The 27015-nt window shown below is 37.5% G+C and overlaps 1 protein-coding gene across 1 annotated transcript in view; it reads left to right on the plus strand.

Moving 5' to 3' along the window:
- LOC124802759 overlaps positions 1 to 27015 on the plus strand; it is a 428511-nt gene that overhangs the window by 270345 nt on the left and 131151 nt on the right. The window contains exons 22-24 of the mRNA XM_047263751.1: positions 6340 to 6413; positions 19199 to 19352; positions 22259 to 22362. Of these exons, the coding sequence (XP_047119707.1) occupies positions 6340 to 6413; positions 19199 to 19352; positions 22259 to 22362 (332 nt within the window). The remainder of the gene's footprint in view (positions 1 to 6339; positions 6414 to 19198; positions 19353 to 22258; positions 22363 to 27015) is intronic.

Raw genomic sequence — 27015 nt, forward strand, 5'->3', positions numbered from 1 at the left:
ACAACACAGCACCTATTCCTTGAATGGAAAATTCACCGATTTGGCTGAAAATAGAATCTGTGCCCACTGCATGGCTGGTAGATGGGCGGATTACTCAGCTGGGAGGGTGGATGGAGTAGATCAAATTTAATGATAACATTTTGTTCATTATAAATTTCATCCTAGCTCATATCTTGTAAACTGTTAATAAAAACATTAGTACTGAAGTCATTAACTATTCTAACTGCTTTCCACTGAGGAGTATCCATACTGTAAGGCACTTTGTTATTTATGCTAAATAATTGCGCATCGTGATCAGAGAGCTTATTTGTTCCTAGGTAGACAGTTATTTTCTTATTTTGAGCTTCACCATAAAGGGCCCTGTGTCAGCATGTGGCATGCAGCCATCAGGGCTCAGAACATTCCACTGTGCTACAGAGTCAGTTTGGCTCATTACGGGGCATGGGAAAAATAAGCATTAGATGTCCTCACATGGGTTGTGATAATGAAGATATTTTCAGTTAAATAGGAATAACTAAGGGATTTGGAATTCTAGGTGCCATTTGAGTGCTCATGGCTGTGACACATATTTTTTTAATCATTGCCTTCAAAAGTGGAGTAGTTGTGGATGGAGATACAATTAGTCATGAAGACTCTCATCAGATAATCATTATTGTTTGTATTAAAATTGGTGGATCCATTGTCTGCCAGTGATTACAATCAGATCAGGATATCTTTGGAGACTCAACAACAAAGTAGGTGCATTATATGTTGCAATATCAAGATACTTCAAAAAGAGCTGCTCCAAATCTGACATATTGATATGCCTCTTTGGAGTATTTTTGCTGATTTAATTAATTCTTTATTTTTGCTTCAAGTTTTTGACAATGTGATTTTATCTGAGAATGACTACATATTACTTTACATGAATGAGAGTGGAATATAGTATCATATGCTTATGTAACTCATGGGTACTTTTGCACTCAGATGAACTTCTCCAGTTCATAATTCTTCAGTGTTTCTTTGGAGATCCCTTATCATACAAAATGCAGTAACACTATCACTCTAAAACACAATCAACAGCAAGTAAAAATTAGTTGCCAATCAGATGAGAAACAAGACTTGTAAATCATCATTCTATAGTTGCCATTAAGAATTTGTACATTGCTCACGTACGATACGGACTTCATAAGTGACAAGTATGCTTTTTGAGAGTTATGAACATGGTGCATAATTAAATTCTCATTCCCATAGGAAATGATAGTTCTACTTTCAATAGTTTAAATAAAGAAATAGAGAAGTACTTATTATTCTATGGTTGTGTGAAAGTTGAAAGATGAATTTTGTCATGTATCACAAAGATTGTAAAAGTTCATACACAAGAATAAAGGATAAAATCTTTTTGTACCCTCCAGCCATGAAATGTTAGAGGCCGTATTTTGTCTTGTAAACAGCTATAGGAGTAGGAGAGTTTGGAGAGAAGTGTGGAGGTAGGGGAAGAAGTGTAGCCATTCACTTTACAATCAGGGGGGAGGATCAGTATGCAGGGAGAAATCCTTAGCTCCCTTATACATAATAACCATTATACATATGACATTTTGTGCATTGTATCAAGCATCTAGCAAAGTATGCTACACTGTGAAAAGCAAGCTTTCTTTTTTGAGATGAGTTAAACACAGAATGTGTAGTGGACTACAAACCATTTCATCATTCATTTTAGCACAAATTGAATACCAACAGAGAGTTAAAACATAGCATTTACCCACCAAAGGCTATCCATATTGAAGTGCCACTTCTGGGACAGGAAAGTACACTGGGCCCCAAATCAAATCCACATGGTGAATTAATGATGAGGGTTCTTGTGCTGGCCAAGCGGGATGTGGTTTTTAGGTAGTTTCCCACATCCTACTAGATGAATACTGGGCTGGAACCTGAGTCCTGCCTTCGTTACACACTTCACAAACATTTAGAAAATGTTGACTCATTTTTTTCATGAATAATGCTACACATAGATAGTTGGGGTGCACATATTCCATCCCAGCAGGTGATAGGGTGGTGACTGGAAGCTCTGACCACCCCTTAAATTAAACATGCCAGATCTGTTAGTAACCATGCCAACCCTTCACTGATGCACAACAAAAGCACAATATGTTTCAAAAGAAACAGGCATATATTAATATTTGTTAGTATGGATCAGTCCAAAGAGAAAACATATTTTATAAATATTGTTACATTGTCAATGATTTCCAAAATGCAGCTATTTGAAATACATAGCATTTATTATGTTGATGATTTAAGTGTGTTTGTTGTTTGCAGGTTTCTCAATGATTGTTTGTGATATTGGTGAAACCTCAAAGTTTACAATAATAAAATGCAGACAAAACAATAATATGTTGTTAGCTTTTAAAATACTTGTATGCATCTTAAAGAAACACATAGACAATATCTCTCCTTCACACAGCATATTCTTTCTACAGAAATTGTAAAATGCATTGAAATTGCTAGTGAAATCCTTGAACCTCATTTGTAAAGGGATAATAACTATAAAAGTGACTATTTAATTTACTATCATCAGCATCATTTCTGAACATTTCAAATAGGTGGATCATAGAATACATTGAGGCTATTCTGTATTATGGTTTCCTTTCAGATTGGTAGTCACCAGTGTATCTCAATATGTGCCGGTTTGCTCCTTAAATATCATGTATGTGCTGAAGAAAATAGTTAATGTTGAGGTCTTCACTATTACTGTTAAGTTCCATTTGGGTGATGCACACTGATGTAATGATGATTCCCTGATTGGAATTAAGGATACTATTTTGACAGCACAAGTTCATGTATAAGTTTAGTTCTAATAACAACCGAAAGATTGTTCATGAGTGCATGAAAGTAACAGAAACAAAATCCATTAGTGTGATACTGATTCTGAGGGAAGCTTCATCCCAGGTGACTCTAGAGTGGCATCTGTGAGGGCCACTCCATGTGGTGTACTGTAAAGCAGTGCAGGGTCTGTGCAATGTAGAGTGGAGCATCGGGGCTCGTCTACCGTATTTACTCGAATCTAAGCCGCACCTGAAAAATGAGACTCGAAATCAAGGAAAAAAAAAAAATTCCCGAATCTAAGCCGCACCTGAAATTTGAGACTCGAAATTCAAGGGGAGAGAAAAGTTTTAGGCCGCACCTTAAAATCGGAACAAAGTTGGTCCATTGTAATATGAGACACAATTTAGGTCAAATGAAAGACGATACAGCTACAATAGTTTGGTTTGAGTCGTAAGCTTAGCAGTTAAGCTTTACCAGGTAGCCATTGCTATGCGTCAGGCGCTGCGTCCGTATTTATACGGGTACCCTCCCTTTTTCATGTGCTTCGTGTGGTTTGAATCGATTGCTTATTTTGCTTCGATCTGATAAGTACCGTTTTCTTTGTTATAGGCATTTACGTCACTCTAAGCTGAAAATGCATTACTGTACTGCGTCATGCATTGTTTGTTTACGGCCTGTCGCCACCCGCGGCATGGCTTGCTTTTGTGCGCGCTACCGCCGCTTACAATTAAAAAAAGAGAGGAATTGTCTCATTAGCGAAACAATGGCAAGTGACTGCTACTTGTTGTTACTTACACTGCTGCTTTCTTTGATAATGATCAACAAGAACCAAATAATAGACTGCGTTTGATAGAACATGTTCTGAACGAGAGTTAGGCGAAAATTTTTCTCCGTTTGAAAATCTTTGCGGCCGCTTCTTTAGTACATCAAATTCTGCACAGAAATTAGTCATTTTAGATTTAAAAATCTAGTCAGTTGCCGTGCTTCATTTCTGACTGTATCACTATTAGGCATAAGAATAATACGAATATAAACATGACACGATACGTATATTCTTCCGTGTTTGCTGTTGTCTCACTCTAGTTTCGTAGTTTATTAGGCAGACAGGATTTAAATGAGATAGCAGCAAACACAAAAGAATACATGGCAAAATGTTTATATTCGTACTATTCTTATGGTGAAGAGAAAACTGCACGTGATTCACATTTCATCAGGTTCCTATTAGCAACAGTCTTGCCAGTCGGATTTTTCGTAGTACATTGAAATTCTGCTACTTTCAAAGATGAACAATACGGAATTTGTATTTACTTCGTTGGATAATGTATGACGCAGAGGTTTTGGCGCCAGTATTTATCTCTGTGCCTACAAAGCATGCCTGTGTAGCGCTACATATATTTGACAGCAGAAGTTAGTTGTGGCGGCACCTACCAACATTTTTCAGAACTTCCGCTTGCTTTGCACTCGATTCTAAGCCGCAGGCGGTTTTTTGGATTACAAAAACCGGAAAAAAAGTGCGGCTTAGATTCGAGTAAATACGGTAAGTGAGTTCCAATTGATGAGTTATGAGTGTAGCCAGGATCTGGCCCAGAAGTGAATGAGTGGTTGAACGCTACTGCTGGAGGCTGTACTTGACCTTAAGTATTGGAGTTCCCTCAGGTGATGTGTGAGGTCCAAAAAGATAGGGGGAGGGGGGGGGGGGGTCCAAACCAGATGCCACCCACCCCTGAGAACTCATCACCTGAGGTTGTGCAGTGGCTGTTGCCAGCCATGGAATGTGATGGTGGAGTTGCTGGAGGCACTGGGAGATTGGGATTGACCATTCCAACATATGTACCAATTAGTGACACAATGTTGCCGGGTGCTGAAAAACCTGTGGGCAGTGATCATTGGCTGAGAGTGAAGAGGAAGCAGGGTGCTGTAGGGCAGATGGAGCATGTGAGGCGTGCAGTGATGCACATAAGGAGAGTATGAAGAGGGCATTAATGTAAGATGGAGGGATCAAATACAGTGGAAAAGCAGTCGGTGGATATGAGGTGCACCAGGGCACCAGAAGGAGCTGGCTAAGGAGCCCTGGGAGCAGGAGAAAATTCATTGCCATAATGGGCACAAGAGCACTGGAACAATGAGACTGAAGGATGGCTGAGGGTGGCAGCAATGGTGTCACCACGGCATATAGTAGAGTGCTGGAACAATTGAACAGAGGAGGACCAGTGGGTGGTGGAATGCAGATTACTGCAGTGTGCATAGGAGTAGGGAAAGAACCAGGCTGGAGTATGGTCAGGGGCAATGGAAGGATCATCAGCATGGATGCACAAGAGTGGCAGTCCAGCTGTCAAGTCATGGTGCTATGTGCAAAGAGGCAACTATGGCTTTTATGTCATAGATGCAGTGTAGGGTACAGCAGTAGTAAATGCAAGTGGAGTGCCAGAAGACATATTATGCTACCCTCAGGAAGGATGCCAGCCATGGCTGTATCCTCATGAGAAAGGCGCAGGAGGACAGAAGCAGGATTGGGATTGCAGCAAGAAGGGGCAGCAAATGGGTGGCTGGTGATGCTGGCTGCAGCAAGAACAGAGGTGTCAAAAGAGCCAGTTGATGTGTCCTAGGCTATGCCTTCATGAGGAAGGCTGGCCATGACTGCACCTTTGTGGGGAAATATTAGTGCTATGTGTAATCAGTGTACGGCAGGAATACAACAGTTAATACTGTCAGTCCAACAGCTCAGTTTAAACTGCCACCCTTCCAGTAACAGCAAGCTATCAATCACCATCTGATGTCTTCTCCAGTGTCTTGCAGGTACATATCATTAACTCATAGTAATCTTACTATCCTAGTGACATTGAGAAAATTGTGCTTCTAATGAAACTATTGTTATCAGTTATTTTCTTGCACTACCTACTATCTAGCTCATTACGTGGTGACATTTTCCTTTAAACTTGTGCTGTTGGTATAATTTTTTTTTATTATTATAACAAACTCTGCTGATAATTCTAGGAAAATGCTTACATATCTTTAGAGGGATAGAGTTTATCTTTCAACATGCTGCATAACGTGACCTAATACACCCCAGGCTATAGTTTTATCAAGACAGAATGTTGTCAGAAATCTGGTAGTAAACAATGTTTATTTGCAATTTACACTTGATGCAAGCAGTGGCTGGATCAGTTACTATACTCAAAACAGTAAAGCAGGGATGCATTAGGATCTATTTTTCATCAGTTGGTTAAAATGCCATGATCTCATCAGTAAATCAAAGTTTAATGTCCAAGAACATATAATGATTTTCAAAAATGTGGCCGGTGAGTTTAAACTGAATGTGCTGGAGAAAATGTTACATTCCTTTGTTACTATAATCCACAGTGGCTATGCAACACTCTAGAAACTTGAAAAGAGCAGACAAATACTCAAGACGATGGAACTTTAGCTACCTGAAAGTTGGCCTATGCAGACAAATAATCCTGCCAGCACATTGATAATAGCCCCTAGATTATAATTTTTTTATTATCTACTGAAAACAGATTTGAATTTATATTACAGGGGCCAAGGAGAAACTGCGCAGAAAAAGAGAAGCAAAACATGACAGTCAACCATTGAACAATGAACTTAGAAAGGTATGTTCTGTTTTTCTTTCCAGTAATTTAAATACAACTTATCCATTCATTATTAAGTTCATATTTCTGGAAAGTTGTGTGAAACTTAGGTTGTTTGATTTGTAAACTTTTGCACAAGTTGTATGTTTACATACACTTTGCATACATTAAAATTGCATTAAAAGTTACATTTTATTGTTTTAAGTTAATTAACACATGTAAGTAAGAGCAGAGTTCTGCACCTGAAGCACTAATCTGTAGGCCTAATTTTAGCAGCTCATAAGTAAAGGAAATTCGTATAGCGTAAAGTGTGTTAAGTGATTTAATTCTATTTTTCAAGTGTGTAATCTGTGTTGCAATTCATGATATATGTGGATGTTGCCTTTCAGTAATCAAGTGAGAGTGGCATCTGAGGAATGTGGGTTGGAGTTTCACTTCAGTGACTGTAGTGGGGACCGAGCGAGGTGGCGCAGTGGTTAGCACACTGGACTCGCATTCGGGAGGACGACGGTTCAATCCCGCCTCCGGCCATCCTGATTTAGGTTTTCCGTGATTTCCCTAAATTGCTTCAGGCAAATGCCGGGATGGTTCCTTTGAAGGGCACGGCTGATTTCCTTCCCCATCCTTCCCTCACCCGAGCTTGCACTCCGTCTCTAATGACCTCGTTGTCGACGGGACGTAAAACACTAATCTCCTCCTCCTCCTGTAGTGGGGAACTGAATGGGGAGCTCAGTGAGGCTCTCTCATGGAACTGTAGGCTCTGCAAGAAATACAAGAGCTTGCTAATCCAGAGGGAAAGCTCTGTGCCTTTCAGGCTGAGTTAGAACATGCAAAATTTGAGCTACATGGGTTGAATAGACAAAAAGTGTGGATACAGGGTAAAGGTAACAAGCAACATCATCTGCATTTGAACTTACAGTATCAAATAAATTTGACTTGTTACCTGATGTAGGACGGGAAGAGCCTCATCAATCTGTAGGTCACAGTAGGGTGCAACAGACTTATAGAAAAGAAATTCAGCATAGATTGGTACCAAAAGAGATTCGGAAGAAAAAAGCCTTGGTGCTGGATAGTAGCGATGGGAGGGGTGTAGGACAGATGGTACAAGACAAATTACAAAGTGATAGGGGGCATAGGGAATTTGTGCAAAGATTTTGGCAAAGAGGATCAATCGTGTTATTCTGGTAGGTGGAGTGGGGAACAGCGTAACTAAGCACAGTAATTACAGCATTATGGGTGATCTGGATGTAATAGGAATAGCAACTATGCACACAAATATTAGTATTGTGGGGGTCCTACAGCACCATGACCAACCCTGGGTTAACTCTGACTTGAATCATGAGAACAGTGAGTTGAGCAGGCTGTTACAGATTGAAATGAAATGTCATATGAGAAAAGTGCCTGTTGCTACAACTTGGAAGTTAGCAGGCTTGGTGGAGATGTTTGTTACTCAGAGATTTATTCTGCCTGACTACCATGGTGACTAAACCAAACATTGTGGTATGATTAAAAATAATTTTTATTGTTGTTGCAATGTGTCAGTGCCAGTGGTTAGTCACTTGAGAGCAGGAATTCCAAACAAATTACATTAATTAGGGCATGCAGTAGGGTAATCGCTACCTAATGTTTGTTATGTGTCATGAGCACCATAAACTAGGGCCTGTATACTTCACGAAGATATGTTGCCCTCAAAGATGGTCCTGCTCTTCCTCTCTCAATGTAATCTCTTATGCAAAGAAACAAATAAATAAAGCAATTCTGTAAATAAAAGGGTTGAATGTAATTAAGAAAACAGATCTACCATAATAAGTGAAATGTAATTGAGAGGCATGTTGTCCTCTAATGAAACACGTTACATCTGCAAGGGTTTGTGGGATTACTGAAGAACAGGATGTCAGAAGTCACCAGAGATGACATATTGTAAGATCTATATAGACCTTTACAGGTCAGCTGAAACATGGGATTTTTTTCCAGTGCTAATAGTATTGACTGAAAATTATCTCAGTAGTACCAGCAACCAATAAGAAACCTACAACAGTAAAATTTGTACTTCAGTTTACCTATGTAGGTCAACTGTAGAATAGGATGCTCATGTTAGTAAAGGAGAAAACTTGTCATATGTAAAATTTGTATCTCATACTGCGGTTAAACTATATAGGTCAACTGAAGAATAGGATACTAGTGCTAGCACAGGCAAAAAATAGTGACATAAGTAATATTTGTATCCCAGGTTACTACCTTCTTAGTTCAACTGAGGTAAAGGCTGCTAGTGTTACACATGTCACTTTTCTCGTCTTTGCTAGCACTAGTATCCTATTCTTCAGGTGACCTATATAGGTCATGTGAAGTATGGAATACAAATTTTTGATATATCAGTCTTTTTGCCTTTGATAGTACTAGTATTGACTGAAAATTATCGTAGTAATACTAGTGCTAGTGAAGGTAAAAAAAGCGATGACTGTAAAATTTATATTCCTGGCTGCAGTTAACAAACCCTGCTTCAAGTCTTCCATATTTATAGGAATAGATAAATCCACACCTACAAAAAAAGGCCAAAAAGTAAAAATTGTCCAGAATGAAAAACAATTTTTCCAAAATACCTCAAACTCACTAAGAATGAAAATGAGTACTAAATGAACTGGAATGAACAAATGATTTAAATTAATACAAGCATCAAAAATCATACACAATGTGTAGCCTTTCTTTTAAAAACACATTCATTTATTTCAGTTTACAATGATGACACCTCACTACAGAAGATAATTGATATATTATCTATGGCTAAAAAATAAAGACATTAATATCTATGGGTAAACTATGATGTTGTTGGTCAAAGTCGATGGGTTCTAACCCATTCTTCAGTTGACCCAAGATTGCTATAACAGTAGTACTTGCTGCATCCGAGAGTATATGAATGACAGAGTACCGACACATTCATAGTTCATGTTCATATTATTCTTCACTATGAATCAGGACCTACTATGTAGATAAATTTGATATAAGTTAGCCACTTATAGAACAGTATGTCTGGAAGTGCATAGAATTTGGATATCAGTTTCACTCAGAGTAATTGTTAATAGTTAATTTTACACTGCCACTCAGGTTTGTTAATAATGAAACTACAATTTCACTCTCTCACCCACACATTCAAACATGAAACAATGAACAGTTTTTGATGTTGCTGAGCACCAGTCATCCAATAATTTTTAAATGAGCACACCACCATTTGACTGTATTGTTGTTTATTTAATTATGACCTATGTTTTGGCCATTTTCGAGTGACTGAGTTTATTTCATTAACATATATTGCAGGACATCAAACTCAAAATTTGGCCATAAATTAAGAAAAATATTAGCTCCCCACAAAAGGCCAGATTTAACATCATCATCTTGTAAAAAGATCAAAAAATAATAGTAGGAGCATCTCATATTTAATAAAAAGAGGTTTATTTTGGTATATAAAAGATGAACACTTGTACTTGAGAGTGGAAGATGGGGATAATATATACAGAGCCTACACCAGAAGGGGAATGGAAAGATAGGCAGGTTGAGCTTCTCACAGATAACAAAGGGAGGGGGAGGGGGGGGGGGCTCGCACCATCACTGGTGTCGGTAGAGGTATCTGTTTTCAGTTAGAATCAGGATTCAAGCGTCTTGTTTTGAAAGAAGTCAAAATAATACAAGAGCCCCACAAAATGCTTAAGAATGTACAGGAAATCAAGATTAGTTTAATTTCATCAAAATATTAGAGGACTGAGTAATAAGGTAGAAAAGCTTGTCTCTTGTCTGTTTGGAAAATTTAGTGAGGTATGTAAAGATAGCCATCCTATGTCTACTGAGCACCACATAGTCACAGGGTTAGGTAAGTTACATGTAAAAAGAGTACAGTCCAGCAGCTTACTCATGTAGAAGTAATATGGGAAATGGAGGAGTTGTAACATATTTTAAAACTGATCACGAGTTCAAAAACATTGAAACAAGTAGATTTTGTAGTGAACAGCTCGTGGAAGTGTGTGCTAGTGAATTAATATTGAAAGATACTTTTGTTCATTTTTAATTATAACTGTATATAAATCCCCACTGAGAAATTTTGAACTTTTTATTAGGAATCTGGATTCCTTATTGTGCTATCTGTCGGACAGCAGCAAGCAGTTAATAGTGACTTCAGTCTAGATTTTCTAAATGATTCTGATAGAAAGAATGATGTTTAAACCTTATTTGGATCCTACGATTTAATTTCAGTAACCAACTTTTCAGCATGGGCATATAAAGACAGTTGGACCGCAACTAATAATGAAATTACAATGAAATCCAGACCAATAGCTGTTTACAGGCATTGATAAATACCAATGGGGACAATTGAAAATGTGTGCCATGACCGGGACTCAAACCCAGGACCTCCTGCTTACATGGCAGACACTCTATCCGACTAAGCCATCGAGAACACAGAGGATAGTGTGACTGCAGGGACTTATCTCTGGCATGCTCCCCGTGAGACCCACACTTCCAACTTACTGTCCACACACTACAGATGCAGGGCCCCTGCCCACTATACTTATTACTCACGGCAGTCAATCTACTGATTCCCGTAAGAGTTTGAGCAATGTGAGTGCATCCCCACTGAAGAAGATAATTGGTTGGTAAGCCTTACCTGTATGAAGATGGTCTGAAAGAACAGATACCATCTTCATATACCAACTAATAATGATTTCTATAGTGAAGCTCAAAGCAAGAAAATAACTATTTACCCAGTGACAAATGCTCTCTTGATTCATGACAGACAGTTAGTTGGGATAAATAACATGCTCCCCTGCAATATGAATACCCCTCAGTGGAAATCAATTATAGTATTTAATGACTCCACGACAAATGCTTTAAGATAGTTTACAAGAGATGACCTGGAATGAAATTTATAATGAACCAAATGCTAAAAAAAAATTTAATCTGTTCCATGATAAATTTGTATCATTAGTTGAAAATAGCTTTCCACATAAACTAATCAGACAAGACATTAAACAGCCATGTAAAAAACCATGAATCACTAAGAGGGTTATAATACCTTGTGAAAGGAAAAGAGTACTGGATTCATTGGCAAGAACAGGTAGAAATCCTGCAGTAGTTGCAAACTCTGAAAAGTACTCAAAATTACTAAAAAAGGTTACTATAAAATCAAGAAACATGCACATAATGTTAGAAATCAGTAATCCCAACAACAGACTTAAGGCTATATGGAATGTAGGGATACAAGAGACAGGACAGTCACACACAAAATGCACTACTGAACTGAATGGACAGGCTATAAATGGTGAGTCCTAGGTAGCAAACATATTTAATAATCATTTCTTAAATACAGTATAAACATAGGAAGAAACAGTTCAAGAGAATAATTACAGCAGTGTGTTGGAAAAGTAACTCTCATAAAATTCAGTCACACCAATGTATCAGCAACTCCTCCTTCTGAAATTAAGAAAATTATGCATTATATCAAAAATAAAAGCCTGTCTGGTTTTGGTGGTTTTTCCAATAGAGTAATAAAGATTTGTCCCCAAATAATACGCCTGGTCTTGTCTGAAATATACAGGGTGAGTAACGTAACACTACCACTGGAAACACCTTCCAAACCACAACAAACACGGAATAACCAGTTCCGCATTCCAAAAGTGAGGAGAGGAGATGTTGTAATTGGTTAACACAAACCATTGAGAAATGCAGAGATGTTTGATTTTCAATGCATACTTATGCTTTTTAAAATGGAAACCCGCTATTATTTTTTGCACAACTGAAAATAGAAACAAATATGTAGGTTGGAGCTTAAATAGTGGCAACACTGCTTTGGAGACACTATGCAATGGAATCTTCTGTTATCGCTGATAGCACCCATTGTTGTTGTTATGTTACCTCTGAGCAAATGGACTCGCCCATCCCATGTCATTGGCGTGCGCACAATCAAGGGAAACACAGTCACTTGTGAGCAAGCGGTCTAATGTAATGGTGTCACTATGTTTTCGAAACAGTAATAACGGAGTTGGATCAAGATTGAATGTGCCAGAGGTTATACAGCACAACAGTGTCATCAAGGTCTTCAAGATGTGTGTGGGGAATCGGCATTGCCATACAGGACAGTGGCATGTTGGGTAAAAGCCTTCAACGAAGGTCAGCAAACTGTGGCAGACATGCTCGGGCAGGTGTCCTAGTGTCTCTGAAGAAGAAGTGCATGCTGATGCCATATTAGAGGACAGTGATCAACGACATATGCTTCATGAGCTCACTCACAAAACCAGATTAGCACGTATGACTGTGCTTCACATCCTGAAGGAATGCCTGGGCATGTGAAAAACTGCATCATGGTGGGTTCCGCATGACTTGACAGAAATGAATGTGTTACGATGCACTTGGAGCATTGTGAGCATGAAGGAGAGGCTTTCTTATGCCATATCGCAACACTGGATGAGACATGGTCCACATCGTACGAGCCAAAACTGAAACGCCAATCCAACGAATGCCATCATTATGAGTCGCTGCAAAAGCCAAAAGTGCATCAGAGCCCCAGTTTGGTGAAAGTAATGGTGATTCTCATCTATGACTGTGATGGTGTTATCCTAACGCATTAAGTTCCTCTATGGCAGACTGTCAATGCAAAGTATTACTGTTCATTTTTGGAGCATCATCTGTGACCAGCTTTGCGAAAGAAGCGGCAACACTTTCTGCGCAAGCCACCCATCATTTTGCACGACAATTCACCGGTTCAAGTTGTGGCTGCTCTGTTTGGTTGATGGGACTGAGAAGTGCTGTACCATCCACCATACATCCCAGACTCAAGTCTTTGTAACTTTGATTTGATTCCAAAGATGAAGGAACCACTTCATGGCATTTGCTTCAGAACTGTTCCTTAGATTCAACAGGCATTAGACTGCTCCAATCGCACCATTAACAGAACAGGCTCTGCTAATGGTATACTACGCCTTCCACATGACTGGCAATGGGTTCTACACAATGCTGGTGACTACTTTGAAGGACAGTAACAGGTGCAAACATGTAACTCTTTTGTGTTGGTTGTGGATAAATAGTTGCCACTATTTAAGTTTCAACTCTCGTGCTTAATCAATGTTGTTTGTTACAGTGTAAAATATTAAGTACACCTACAGTAATTTGTAACGTAAAGTTGATGCTTGAAATCTCAGATGTTCAGTCGCGTGTTGTAACAAACAAGATCTGTAGGGGTATGTTTATGAAGACTATGATATTTATGAGTTTGGCTGCATCATGGTGCTCCTGCACATTATGCAACACAAGGTGGATGGATAGAGCGTCTGCCATGTAAGCAGGAGATTCTGGGTTCGGGTCCCAGTCAGGGCACACATTTTCAGCTGTCCCCATCGAGGTATATCAACAACACCTATCAGCAGCTGAGGGTTTCAATTAATTATCATTTATTCTAGAGAAGCTGCATGGTCATCAGCGGTATCTGTTCTTTCGGGAACAGTTACTGTCTTCATATGTTTTTTGATGTGTGTATTTTGAATATTCTCATTGACTAGTGTCATGTGGAATAATGTGCTGTAAGAATAATATTTTGTGCTCACCCATAATCGTCTTGCAGTCATCTGTTTAAAGGAGTTGGGCATTCATACTACTGCTTTACAGTATATATATTGCGTCATGAAGTTTGTTGGAAACAATCCACTACAGTTCAAAAGTAATAATGATGTATGTAATTACAATACCAGAAGGAAAAATAACATTCATTACTCCACATTAAGGCTGTTTTTAGCACAAAAAGGGGTGCATAGTGCTGCAGTGAAAATTTTTGATCACTTACCAAGTGATATAAAATGTGACAGACACCAAAGCAAGATTTGTAAACAAACTGACAAGGTGTCTCCTTGACAACTCCTTCTATTTCTTAGGAGAATTTGTGTTATTGTAATGTGTAAAAGGTGGTGAGTAGGAATTAATAACTCATCTCTGTGTTTATTTAAGAAAAAAAGCCAAACCTTATAAATGCTGAGCAAACAGCCATCATTACAAATTAATTTGCAATTTTTATGTAAAGTGACATGTTCTGCATTATTAGGATTTATCATGCAAAATGATCCATGGAACATGAAACTAGCTAACTGACAATGTTATTGTGCCACTAAATCTGCTGAAAATAACAACTGTTTATCCTAGTTTCAGAGCACAACTTTTTATAATCTGCTGCAATTTTTATTTAACAAACAGCTCACAGATGTAAAGCAGGAAATAGGAATCACATCACCACCCTCCCAAAGGCAGCACTAACATCTTCCTCCCCTACTCTGCTATCCTTTCTACTCTCCATTTCAAGCCTCTTCTGTACCTCCACTATCCAACCCAGCAAAGATCACTGCTCTCCTCAGATGCAGTCGCAGTTGGGCCTTAGTGCTCGGTGATGACGGTGGCTATGTGCATATGAGTTATGCATGTGTGTGTGTGTGTGTGTGTGTGTGTGTGAGTGTGTGTGTGTGTGTGTGTGTGTGTGTGTGTGTGTATGCATGTGCACTCAAACACACGTGTTTTGTTTTGTTTACACCCAACAGTGATTAATATTGTTGTATGTGTCCCAGGTCTTTGATTATGAGTATTGTTCTATGATATACATTATGCTATGTGTGATACGAATTGTATAGTTGTCTCTAGAACACTAATACAAACTGCAACTCAAGAAGGTAATATGTGCCAATTAGATGATATTTGTTATCATGCAGATGCTGTGAAGTTAGTCACAAATTTTGGCATTGAGGACTCAGACATTTTAAACATACAAGTACCCATTTATTGATTGGAAAAGTGGTTGATCGGCTTACATGGATACACATCAGTTTAGATTTTGTATTTTTTGCATAAAATAAAAACATTCTCCAAAAAAATGAAGTAGGAGAGCAAAATATCTAATTTATGTAGTACATCACACTGTACATTATCCACTGTACATGGCTTCATATGAAGGAGCCCATTATATTTCAAGAAAATCATTTGGTTACATTCTATAAGCATCAAAACAAGACTGTGATAATTTCATTGTGTATAAGGCATAAACTGAAAATGAAATTGGTTGAAAAATTAAGACACTAAGAATAGATAATTGTGAATAATTTTCAGTGTTTGAAGACATTATTAAAGGCAGGTGGAAATCAATGTGCTGTGACATTTTCTTGTACACCAAACCAAAATTCTGATGGGTATTGCCTGAATCGGATGGTCATTGAAAAGGCATGTTCGGTGATTACAGATACAGGACTGAGCAAACAATTTCAGTTTGAAGCTTTTAATATTATCTATTTCTGATGAATCTATTTCTGATGAATCAGTCTCCAACAAAAACTGTTCAAAGCATTACTCCCAAAGAATTTTGGAATGGGTGTCGAACGAATCTGCATCACTTCTAAATCTATGTGCATTGATCATTAGCAGATAGTATCAAAATAGCAACAAACAAAGTTTCAATATATTGTGAATTTTGTAAAGTTTAATTTCTAATTGATCTGCATTCACCAAAGACCGTTGTCTTGCTTGCCCGTGATGTACAAGTCATCAAAAATTAAAAATGCAACAAATGGTGTACTTACGGGAGTAGCAAAACCATTAATGTCCAAGAACGAGCTTGAGACTGAGACAGAGAAAGGGAAGCCAAGACATGCCGATTTATCTTATGCTGGCACAATATATCGAAAAAACTGGTAGGCTCCTACAGAAACATGGCATCAGTATATTTTACTCCAATTAACAAATATAAAAAGTCTTCTTTGTTTTAGTAGAGGACTCTAAAAGCCAGTTATGTATCACACTCCATGTAAATATGGCTTGTCTTATGTGGGACAAACTGCTAGAACAGTCAAGGAAAGATACAAGGAACATCAGCAGCACATCAGACAAAAAGAAATGAGCAAGTCATCTTTCAATAAACGCTGTCTCGAATATATTCTTGAATGAGATACAAAGACACTATTACCACAGTACAAATACAAAGTTTCTTAGGTAGTATGATAAAGGACGCTATCAAAACAGAGATATTAGAAAGCCTATTAAACAATAATGGAGGTTTCAATTTAAACAAGGCTTCATCTTTGGCACTAATGCTCTGAAAAACAAAAGAGCATCAAAGGGTAGAGTGGACATCAGGAATGGAACTCACAATCAGCAGTAAATAATGGTGTGAAACTAACAATTGCTCATAGACAAATTGGAGTCCAGGCAGCAAGTAGACATAACAGTACAACTCACAGCACCTCAAGATGATTGGGTTTTTCATTGAAATATTGTATGTAAAATGGAAACAACTCGGATCAACATATGAAAGTACACCATTGATCAATCACACCACAAAAACCTGAGAGATCACAAAGATGTGACTGTGAGCACGACACCAGAAGGAGCATAAAACTTAATCTTTGACAAACATATCAGTTCTGTCCCTTTGTATTTGCAGATAATATGATTTGATAGTACAGGTGGCGCACAGTTGATGACAATATCTAACATTGGTTAAACAGCACCAAGACCAGCACAGCCTGCTGATGTTGCTCAAAATGTAATTCACCTTTAATTGACATGACATGACATTGAGCAGACAGTGAATTGTGATGTCAATAGGGATGCTAATCAACATTCAGATACAGATCCTGTACAGCCAAAAATTATAAAACAATCCTTTCAAAGAAAACCAGACCCAAAATATTTAAATGATGATTTTACTTGTTTTGTTTGAGTTCCTAAAAAAATGGTATTAAGGAATGATGAATCATAATTATTGTAAAAATGGAAAAAACCTTAAATGATGAATGTAAACTGCTACCTGAAAATGATAGTTGGACTTTGATCAATTTACCACCACAGGTACTCAGTCTGAAGCGAATTTTCAAAGTCAAAGAAGCTGTTGGAGGCTATAACATTCATTTTGTCTGAAAGAAATGGCAGATGGTGATGTTGAATGATCTAAGGCTCATTTTGGTGCAGAAGGTTATTCCCAGGTATCAGGAGTGGACTTTGATTAATCATTCTTTACTTTATAGGTTGTTAGCTTTAGTATCTGAAATTTATCTTGAGACTGAACATGCGGTTCTTGGAATCCCATTCCTATATGGATATGGTGATCTCAATTAAGAGGTTTAGATTCATCAGCCCTTAGGCTGCATGAAGAAGAAGTAGGAGATGAAAGTTAATGAACAAAAGAAGACAATTTATGGCTTAAAATAGACATCAAATATCTAGTATGAGAAATTAGAAACATTACATAAAGTGAACCTAAAGGAGTGAAGTGTTTCACTGTTTGATAATACATTTGTTTAGATTATGATCACCAAAATTCTTATTCATGAGCTTCTGCATCTGGATTAAGTGTGCATATTATGTAATTCTCCTTTAATGTAGGCTTATTCTCCACTGCAACTTTTCCAGTGTTGAAAGCTGTAAACTTTTCTGAAGTTTGCAACTTTTTACCAATTAAGATTGGCATTCATCAGTGTGGTAGACACTTTTCAACACATGACTTCCATCAAGTGATATGTTACAGTATGGAAGCTAGAATATGATCCACACATTTACTGAGAAGTAGAACATACCCATTTTGCCTAATATCAAACAGAAACAATAAATGGAAGAAAGAAACAAAGATAGAATAATGAACCAATTTAAGATAAGAGATGTAGGATGAACTCATTTGGTGTCTCTGCATGAGATAAAACAAGATAGAAAGCACAAAATAATTAGTTACGATCAGAGTGAATATTCATAAGACAAACACAAGAAATGTGATTTGCAAGATAGCAGTTTGTTGTACATTCTCTCAAACTGATTTAAAGTTATAAAAATGCGGAAAAAAAATCAACAGACAAGAAAGAACTTTTCATTATATCACATTCGTTATCAGCAAGCCGTTAGTTCACTTTTATATTCAGCTCAAGGCTCAAGAATGTGCCCTGTGGGGTTTGTAAGTAAATTCAACTTCAGTTATTGAAAAATCCCCTGGCAAGCAGTCAGACTAACTAAAAATTCATTAAAGGTACAGACAGGATAATACTAACTTTATGGGAAAGTGAAACAACTTTGATTGAAGGTTTCTGCAATGCTGATTATGCATCATATCTCAATCAACATTACACTCTATTTTTGAGTTAGCAGGAGCAGCAATTTCATGGAATTCAAGACCATAACTCTGTCAATTATAGAAGCCAAATATATGGACTTATCAACTGCAATGTAATATACCTTCAAGGACTGCTCCAAGAATTTTGCATTAAATACAGTGAAAAACCAATAAGGCTGTTCCGTGCAGTAGGCATGTCATTGCTCTGAGTCACAATGGTATACGTCACACTCGAACAAGACACATCATTGTGAGACATCACTACATTTGTGACCTAATTAATGAGGAAATTTAAGTGTCAAGATGACCGACAAGCAACAGGCTAATGTTTTAATGAAAGAATTACCAAAGATTGGGCATAAGTAGCACAGCCAAGCTGTGAATCTTTTTAAATTAATATCCCTAGTACTTGTGGGGTGTTGGAAACAGCTGCATTTTTATGCAGACACCTTGTATTAGTTTATTGTTTTCATCTTTAGTTTCTCATGTAGTAACCATGGATAAATAGTTTGATAATCTGTGTTAATGGCAACAGGGTTGTCTAAATTTAATACATCATTAAGCAAATTTCATATTCTGTTTAAAGAACTGGTTGCAGGCAATATCCAATAGATAATTCACAGTAAATTCAAAACTAATTTCTACTTTTTACCAATATTACACAAGTTTTTATTTTGTTTTATTTTTGTTGTGGTTGCAGTACATGACATTTATGCAACTAACATCATACAGCATCAGATCCTTGGAAGATGAAAATGAGGCACTGAAGAACATGGACCAACTCTTGATCTACATTCACAAGTCTATCCATGCCATGTGCTCTGACTTAAAGACTGGTAGCAATCTTCAGATTAGTAAGTATCACCACTATTATAATTACATGATTTTTTAAATGCTTTTCACTGTAGGTTTGTTTTTTAACTCTTATTTGTAAAGATACTCTGCTCTTTCAATTTCATTTTGTGATTGAAACCTAACAAGGTGGAATTACATCATTTGCTAGCAGTCTATTCTGTAGACTTTTTTTCTAATTTCCTTTAATATATTAGTAGTTACTAAGTTGTACCTGTAGAAAACATTGCAATTAACACTTATCATTTAGTAGTTTGTTTAAGCCATCCAGATTCAAATGGTCCAGGTAGTTTTTAAAGAAACATTTTGTTTTGAGAGATATCAATATTTATGTGGTTTACATGTCATGTGATCATAAAAATTTTGTGAGCTAATAACTGTTTATTTACAAAAAGACATACTTCTTTCAAAAAGCCTAATTTCTCTCTTTAGAGTAATCAGTTATCTTCCTCTGAAACTTTATTAACTAAAAATTCATTTGTAAGCATAATTTTGACCCATTTGAAACTGCATTCGTTATTTGAACTCTTATGCTTATTCTGTTCCCAGTTCTGATGTTAAACTTTTGTTGCCCTAATTTTTCTGAACCAGATAGTGCATATTTGACTATCCAAATAGGCCACTAAGTAAGGAATTGAAAAAATTGAATACCTGAAGAATTTATATGAAAAAGAAAATGTTTGAGGAGGTCAAAGGTTTTATGAAATGATTTGTTTAGCAGTAAGAAATGAAATAGATTAGAGGAACTTATGATATGTCTTGGAAAAATGCTCAAAACTATGTACAGCAAATGAGGTGCTGATTGAGTTAAAGTTCAATATTTAATTTAGAATATTAGAATTTTAAAGAGGATACGTTTGTTTGTGTGGCCGTCTTCCGCAGCAGCTGTTAACATCTGTTATTATAGGTTATCTGTCTTGAGCTGACTGCAATGTAATTAAAAAGAATTACACCAGATGCATTTCACTTTTATTTACAAGGCATCTTCCATGGTATTGGTGTTTCTTTACATAGTCTGCACCTTCCTCTCTTGCTAGCAGTGGTTGGTGTAGACAGGCTTCATTTCACATCTGAAGTTTTAGGCATTTTGCATTATTTCCTGCACTGTACTATTTATAATTGATTTTCTTAACTGTTTTTCGTTCATCACTGCCACAGTGTTTATGTGAATCACAGATTGCCCCTCAAGCTGCCTTGAATGCCATAGATAGGTCAGTCGGAACAGGCCTAAGGCATATCTGTGAGTAGTGTTTGCTTTTATGTTTATGCTCAAAGGTGTAAAACATTTCAACATAATCTCAGTCTCAAAATTTGTTCAGTAGAGAATCCTTCAAAAAAAACAGGCAAAATAATGTGCATCATTAAGCCACACCTCATCTGCTGTAGATGATTTCCAGCATCATTCAAATGAACACTACATGTTTGTCTAATTTGTTTTATTTCCTACTTCTAGACAAATCATTTCACAAAATATTTGATTGTATGTACTGGATTATTCCAAAGTCATTACCCATAGGACAAACAGGGTAAACTAGAACTCTACCAACAAATTTTCAGAGGTGGTAATATAGACAAAAAAAAAGTCCAGTAAACAAAGGCTCTAAAGTCTTACCTTAAGAGCTAAGAGCACTTTTTCAGTAGATGAGATATGTTTCACAGTAGCAAAGATGAACAAGGGCTCAGGGCTCATAAGGTATGCCTTTTAGATCCTATATTTACTGAACATTTTTTTCTTGTATTGGTCCATTCTAGCATCTTTCACAATACGGAAAGTAATGAGCGTGCAGTACAAGAGATTGTTTCACAGTACCCAAGATAAAGAAGTACTCATAGTTCTTAAAGTATCTGTTTTAGAGCCCAAGTTTACTTGACTTGTTTGCTTGTTTTGGTCCATGCCCCACCCCTGAAAGTTTGATGGTGGAGTTCTAGTTCACTTTGTTTGTCCTCTGGGACAGAACTTTTGAATAACCCTACATATACAATCAAATGTTTCATAAAATAATTTGTTTAAAAATAATAAATAAAATAAATTAGAGAAACATTTGATGTCCTTCCGAATGAAGCTCAAAATCGTTTATAACAAATGAGGTGTCAGTTGAAAATATTTGAAGGCTTCTCTATTGAAAAATGTTTGAGACTGAAATTATGTTTAGACTTTTTTACACCTTTAGGTATCACTGTAAACATAAACACCACTCATGCATAAGGTCTTAGGCCTGTCCCAAATGGCTCACTGCTGTCTACAAAAATTACTCCCTATTTCTCTCAGTTATATTTGTAAGATGCTTGATGATACTCTAATCACATTTTGTAATACTCATGGGGAAAAGGACGAGAGATAGCTGTAGTGTTAATGAATGAGAATGCTCATGTCACAACAGTGAATAAAATTGTTTATCATATCATGTGACTAGAATATTGTCGGGTCTTGTGCTCCCTCTCAAAGTTACACTGAAGTACACAATATGCATGATGGGCAAAATCAGAACATTTGATCATCTTGGGTCTGGGACATGCAGGCACTTGGGTTTTCATGTGCCACCATCCAAAACCTACCTACACACATAATGTGAATTCCAGGTCAGTTCCTTTAATAAGGTTGAGGTTCATTTTGTCACTCACCCATCTCCAAATGAACTAGTGCATAACTTTTAATAAGTGGGATCTTGGAAAAACAATTAAATTGAGCAGGGAAGTAGGTCTGAAAGCACTTCAGATGTAATGACATCAAGAATAAGAAATGGAGATTTGCATCCCATTCTGCTTTAATCAAGTAACTAACCTTCGGAGGTGTAATAGTACAGGTGTTCTATGCTTTTAACTAATTTAAATGATCATTGAAAAACAGTAAATTTTGATTGTTCTAATGAAAAGTTTGCGTATGAGAATAGTAAATTTTCTGTTGCAGACATGGAACTTCTGAATGTGAGCGCACAGCTAGTGGTTGCAGGAGATTTATCTACAACAAGCTTCACTGTTCCTTTAGGGGCACCACCTCAAATACTAGCAAAAGTAAGTGAGAAATTAAGGCATATATATAATTCCACACTTATTTGAATGTCGGCATGCGATTCCTTATCCACATTCAAGAGAAAAGTTTATCTAGCAAAATCAAATCAGATGTATTTTGAAAAATGTATGAAAACTAGGAACTGGCAACACTGTCACATCATGTAGTGCATTGGGATGTACACAAGAATGTGTATTACAAGCCATCTTACCTTACCAGCCCATGTAGCTCACTGAGGCACTCTGCAAATGCCGTGATTCCACTGCTCTGGCAAAGGCATGTCACCTATGTGGAGCTCGGATATCCATGTACTTGGATTGTGCCCTTGACAGGGTCAGCCACACACAAATGAAGTTTCCATTACCCCACATCACCACAGTGATGTGGTTACTATACAGAGTCACCTCTAAAGGGCTTGTGAATGGACAGTTGGTTGGACCCTTTACTCTTAACAGATCAGTGTGACAAGGATGTGCTTTATCCATGATTATATATGCACTGGTGCTTGAAACACTTCTCAGCAGCCTTCATCCATGATTGACAGGGCTTAGTGGCATGCGGACACAGTTTTCAATGCAAGCCATATGCGGGCAACCTATTACTGGTGGTGCAGACTGGCAATGACACAAATATGACACTGAATTGGATCAACAGATACAGTGATGCTACGGATAGCAGTATGAACATGGCCAAATTGGTCATCTGAATATTCGCACTGGACTACATGCTGACTACATTACACCCTCCCAGATACAGGACAGTATAAAGTGTCTGGGGATCATGTTCACAAATGATGTGTGACACACAGCAGTGGTGAACTTCAAGTGGTTGCTCCAAGCCACCTGGAATGGTGTCTGAGCAAATGGTTTGCGCGCTTTAGACATGATTCAATGGGTCACCTACATAAACATTACTTGGCATTACATAACTTCCACTACACACAGATTCTTCCGATGCTGAAGACAGTCACTTGATGCCTACTGGCAGCATTTGGATACTTCCTCAGTACGGAATTACTCTTCAAGATCCGATATGATGAACAATGTGCAACCAGTCAATAAAACTCTTCTTGGCTGTTTATTGCATTGTCAATATATAAAATTGTCTGATGTTTTGGCCAGTATTGCAAGTGGCCTTCCTCAGGGCTCTGCTGAGCTGATTGCTGAATGAGAGATACTTTAGCTGAAGTCTCTCTCATTTGCCAGCCATCTCAGCACAGCCCTGAGGAAGGCCACTAGCAATAATGGCTGAAATGTCGGACAATTTTATATATTGAAAATAAGGACAACAGCACAGAAGAATTTTACTGGTAGTGACAATGGCTACAGTAGCCTCCACTTACAACATGCTACCTGGTACATAATGGTAAACAAGTCACCATATCCCACCTCCCTGAGATCAATATGCTGAACTCCCCATTATGCTATGTGTGTCGGGTTAGAAACGACAACGCCCACCATCTTATGTGTGGCCTCTCTGTGGAAGTGTGGTAAAGATGTTTTCCTTCTTTCTAAGCATAGGACAACAAGCCATTAACCCTTTTTCTGTGCAGAACATATGACCCATGAGCCAAGACAAACACAGTGTCATGGCTATGTGCCCAAATGGTGCATTATTTGCTTCACAGTGGCTTGAAGAATGTGCTGGACTTCCGGAATCAACTGCATCAACTACATACAGTGATTGCAACCCATAGTACCAACAATACTTTTCTAATTTGCTGGATAGCGCATTATTCTCAACGCAAGTGGCAGGTCCCAGGTATGATGATGCTGAACATGATGAAGAGGCGCACGGTGACCACGATGAAATGGTTATCTCCTTCAGTTCTACAAAATGTAATGTTCAGAGGTATAACTGCCAGAGAGGGCCACTCCTACACTCACCCACCAGTGGAGATTTTCCTTTTCTTCCTCTCTTTCCTTTAGTTATTCGATAACACATACCATTTCCTTAGTGAAGAGTGCCTGGAGGATGATATCATCATAAACCCAAAAGAATATGTATTTTGTTTACTTTGAGTTGTTTCCTTTTCAAAGTGTTTTGATTCCTCTTCTACTTTTAAGTCTTGAAAAAAAAAAAAAAAAAAAAAAGCGGAGATGTGCCTGGTTACAACATGTGATACAATGGGAAGCAGTTTATCTCCATTATTTGTTACACTATTTGTGTAATACCACTTGTTATCACCTCTTTTCCTTAATAATAATAATAATGATGAAAAACGTAGACTGCTGGGACAACAAACCCACATCCACTATGGTGTTATGGTTCGAATCCTCATCATGTTACTTCTTTTAGTTTTTTAGATGTCTATTTCCTAGTTCTCATTGTTTACAAGAAGGACACCATTGTGGCACATGGCAATAGCCTATCACATGACAGTGGGATCCTTTAAACTGCTTGTTTGTTTCTACCAAGCATGCAGTACACAACCATGACTGGTCTTGTCGAGTATATGTAGGACAGTGTCCCAATGGATTACACAAATGATAAGTACATTAATATGCTTTTGGTGCTGGGTACATCTGATAACCAAGCTGCTGCTGCAGCTGCTCATGTGTATGCTGTATGATACCCTCAAAGGTGCCAGCCCAATAATAATGTTTTTTGTCACCTGGAGCAATGCCTTCAGGAAGCCAGTAATTTTCGTCCACATGTAATGGACAGAGGTGGTACAAGGATTAGACATACCCAACAAACAGAGGACTCAATTCTTGAAACCACTCACCAATCACCTCAGTGAAGTACCCTTGATATTGCAAGGCAGTTTCAGATCTCTCAAAGACTTGTTGAAGTGTTGCACAATGAAGAACTGCACCCATATCAATAGACATTAACTCAACACCAGTAGCCAGAAGACCACATTTGACAAGTATAGTTTTGTAAATGGCTTTTGCACCAAGTGGAAGATAATGTATGCTTTACAAATAACATGATATGGATTGACAAATCTAGCTTCACTTGCGAAGGTTTTCAACCTCCACAATAGCCATTATTGGTCAGAGCACAACCTACATGTCATCTGTGAACATGGATTTCAGGCATACTTTGGCATAAACCTGTGGGCTGTGACCATGGGAGAACTGCTTTTGGGCCCTAAACTGTTGCCGGACAAATTGAAATGCAGCCCTGTAACATATGTTTCTTTGCAATACTTTGCCTAATGCATTAGAAAACACTCCACCTAGCATTCGGTGACAGCTATGATTTCAGTATGATGGTACATGGGCACTCTTTGGAATGAATGTGTGTAACTATTTAGATGAAGCATATCCAGGGAAATGGCCTGTTCATGAGAGTCCAGTTTCTGGCCTCAGTGTTCTCTGGACCTTAATCCACTAGATGTTTGTTTGTGGGGATACTTTATGAACAAGTTTATAGTATGCCACCCATGGAGGTACATGACCTAATAGCACATGTGCATACCGCTTCACCAAAGATGTATGCAATTATGTTGTGTAGAGTCCAGTAAAGTAAGATCCAGTTAAGTGGCAAAATGTTTGCAAATACAAGGTGGTTGCTTTTAACATCTTCTCTAAAGTGAACGTTGCTCATACGTGTACGTACCCGCACTGTGAGGATAAGCCTGGACATCTAACGTACAAAATGAAATTATTGTTTGTATAAAAATACTTTGCATACTTTTATTCTATTATGTCATATGTGACAATATTCTGGACAAATTGATCAAAAGTTTTTAGAGTGCAAAAGCTTGTAATGAGACTAATTTGTGGTGTAAATTCAAGAATGTCATGTAGAAACGTGTTCTAGTGGTTGGGTATACTAACCACTGCATCTCAGTATATTTATTCCTTAATGAAATTTGTTGCAAGTAATATGCCTCTATTTCCAGCCAATAGCTCAATACATAATATCAATAGTAGGAATAGGAAAAATCTATGTAATCCACAGAATGACCAAGAATCACTTACCTAGGTTCAAAAAGGTGTCCAATATTCAGGAACCTACATTTTCAATAAATTGTCAGTAACCATTAAAAACTTGGTTTCAGATTAAGCACAATTTAAACAAGCCTGAAAGATTTTTTTGGTAGGAAACTCCTTCTACTCTGTAGATTAATATCATAACAGTGACCAGCTTAAGTAAAAATGTCTGCTAGATTTTATTTTTGACAGCACTTGGTCACAACAGTTAACATTAGGTAATATGTGTATGATAAATTCATTAAAAGTGCTTAAGTGTGTTTCATTCTGAACTGTGTATTAATTCTGTAAATATTAGCAGTTTGAGTTTACTGTAATGTATTAAAATATCTTGACAGTCTGCCGACAAATGGTCAAGGAATAGAGTATTATGTTCAAATGTTCTATTTTCTTTTATGTTGTAAATTCTGAAATGTTCCAAACTGATGAGAATCAACCACTTTTTGGGTCTAATGTAGCCTATCTGTTGTGTTTTTTATACCTCACTGGATATATGCAATGTCACTGCATCTACTATTATTTTCTACTCACTTTATCAATGAAACAAATTGATTGTTTACGTCTGTAAGAAGTTTGTATTATGTCTTAACATTTAAAGAAAGATAACAGTAACAGAAAGAAATATACAATGTTCTGCATTGTGGAGCCATAAACTGGATATAATTTGATGCTTTAACTGAAAAAAAAAAGTTTACCACAAGCACGAGTTCA

The sequence above is a fragment of the Schistocerca piceifrons genome, chromosome 6, assembly GCF_021461385.2.
Source record: "Schistocerca piceifrons isolate TAMUIC-IGC-003096 chromosome 6, iqSchPice1.1, whole genome shotgun sequence".
NCBI classification, from domain to species: Eukaryota; Metazoa; Arthropoda; class Insecta; order Orthoptera; family Acrididae; genus Schistocerca; species Schistocerca piceifrons.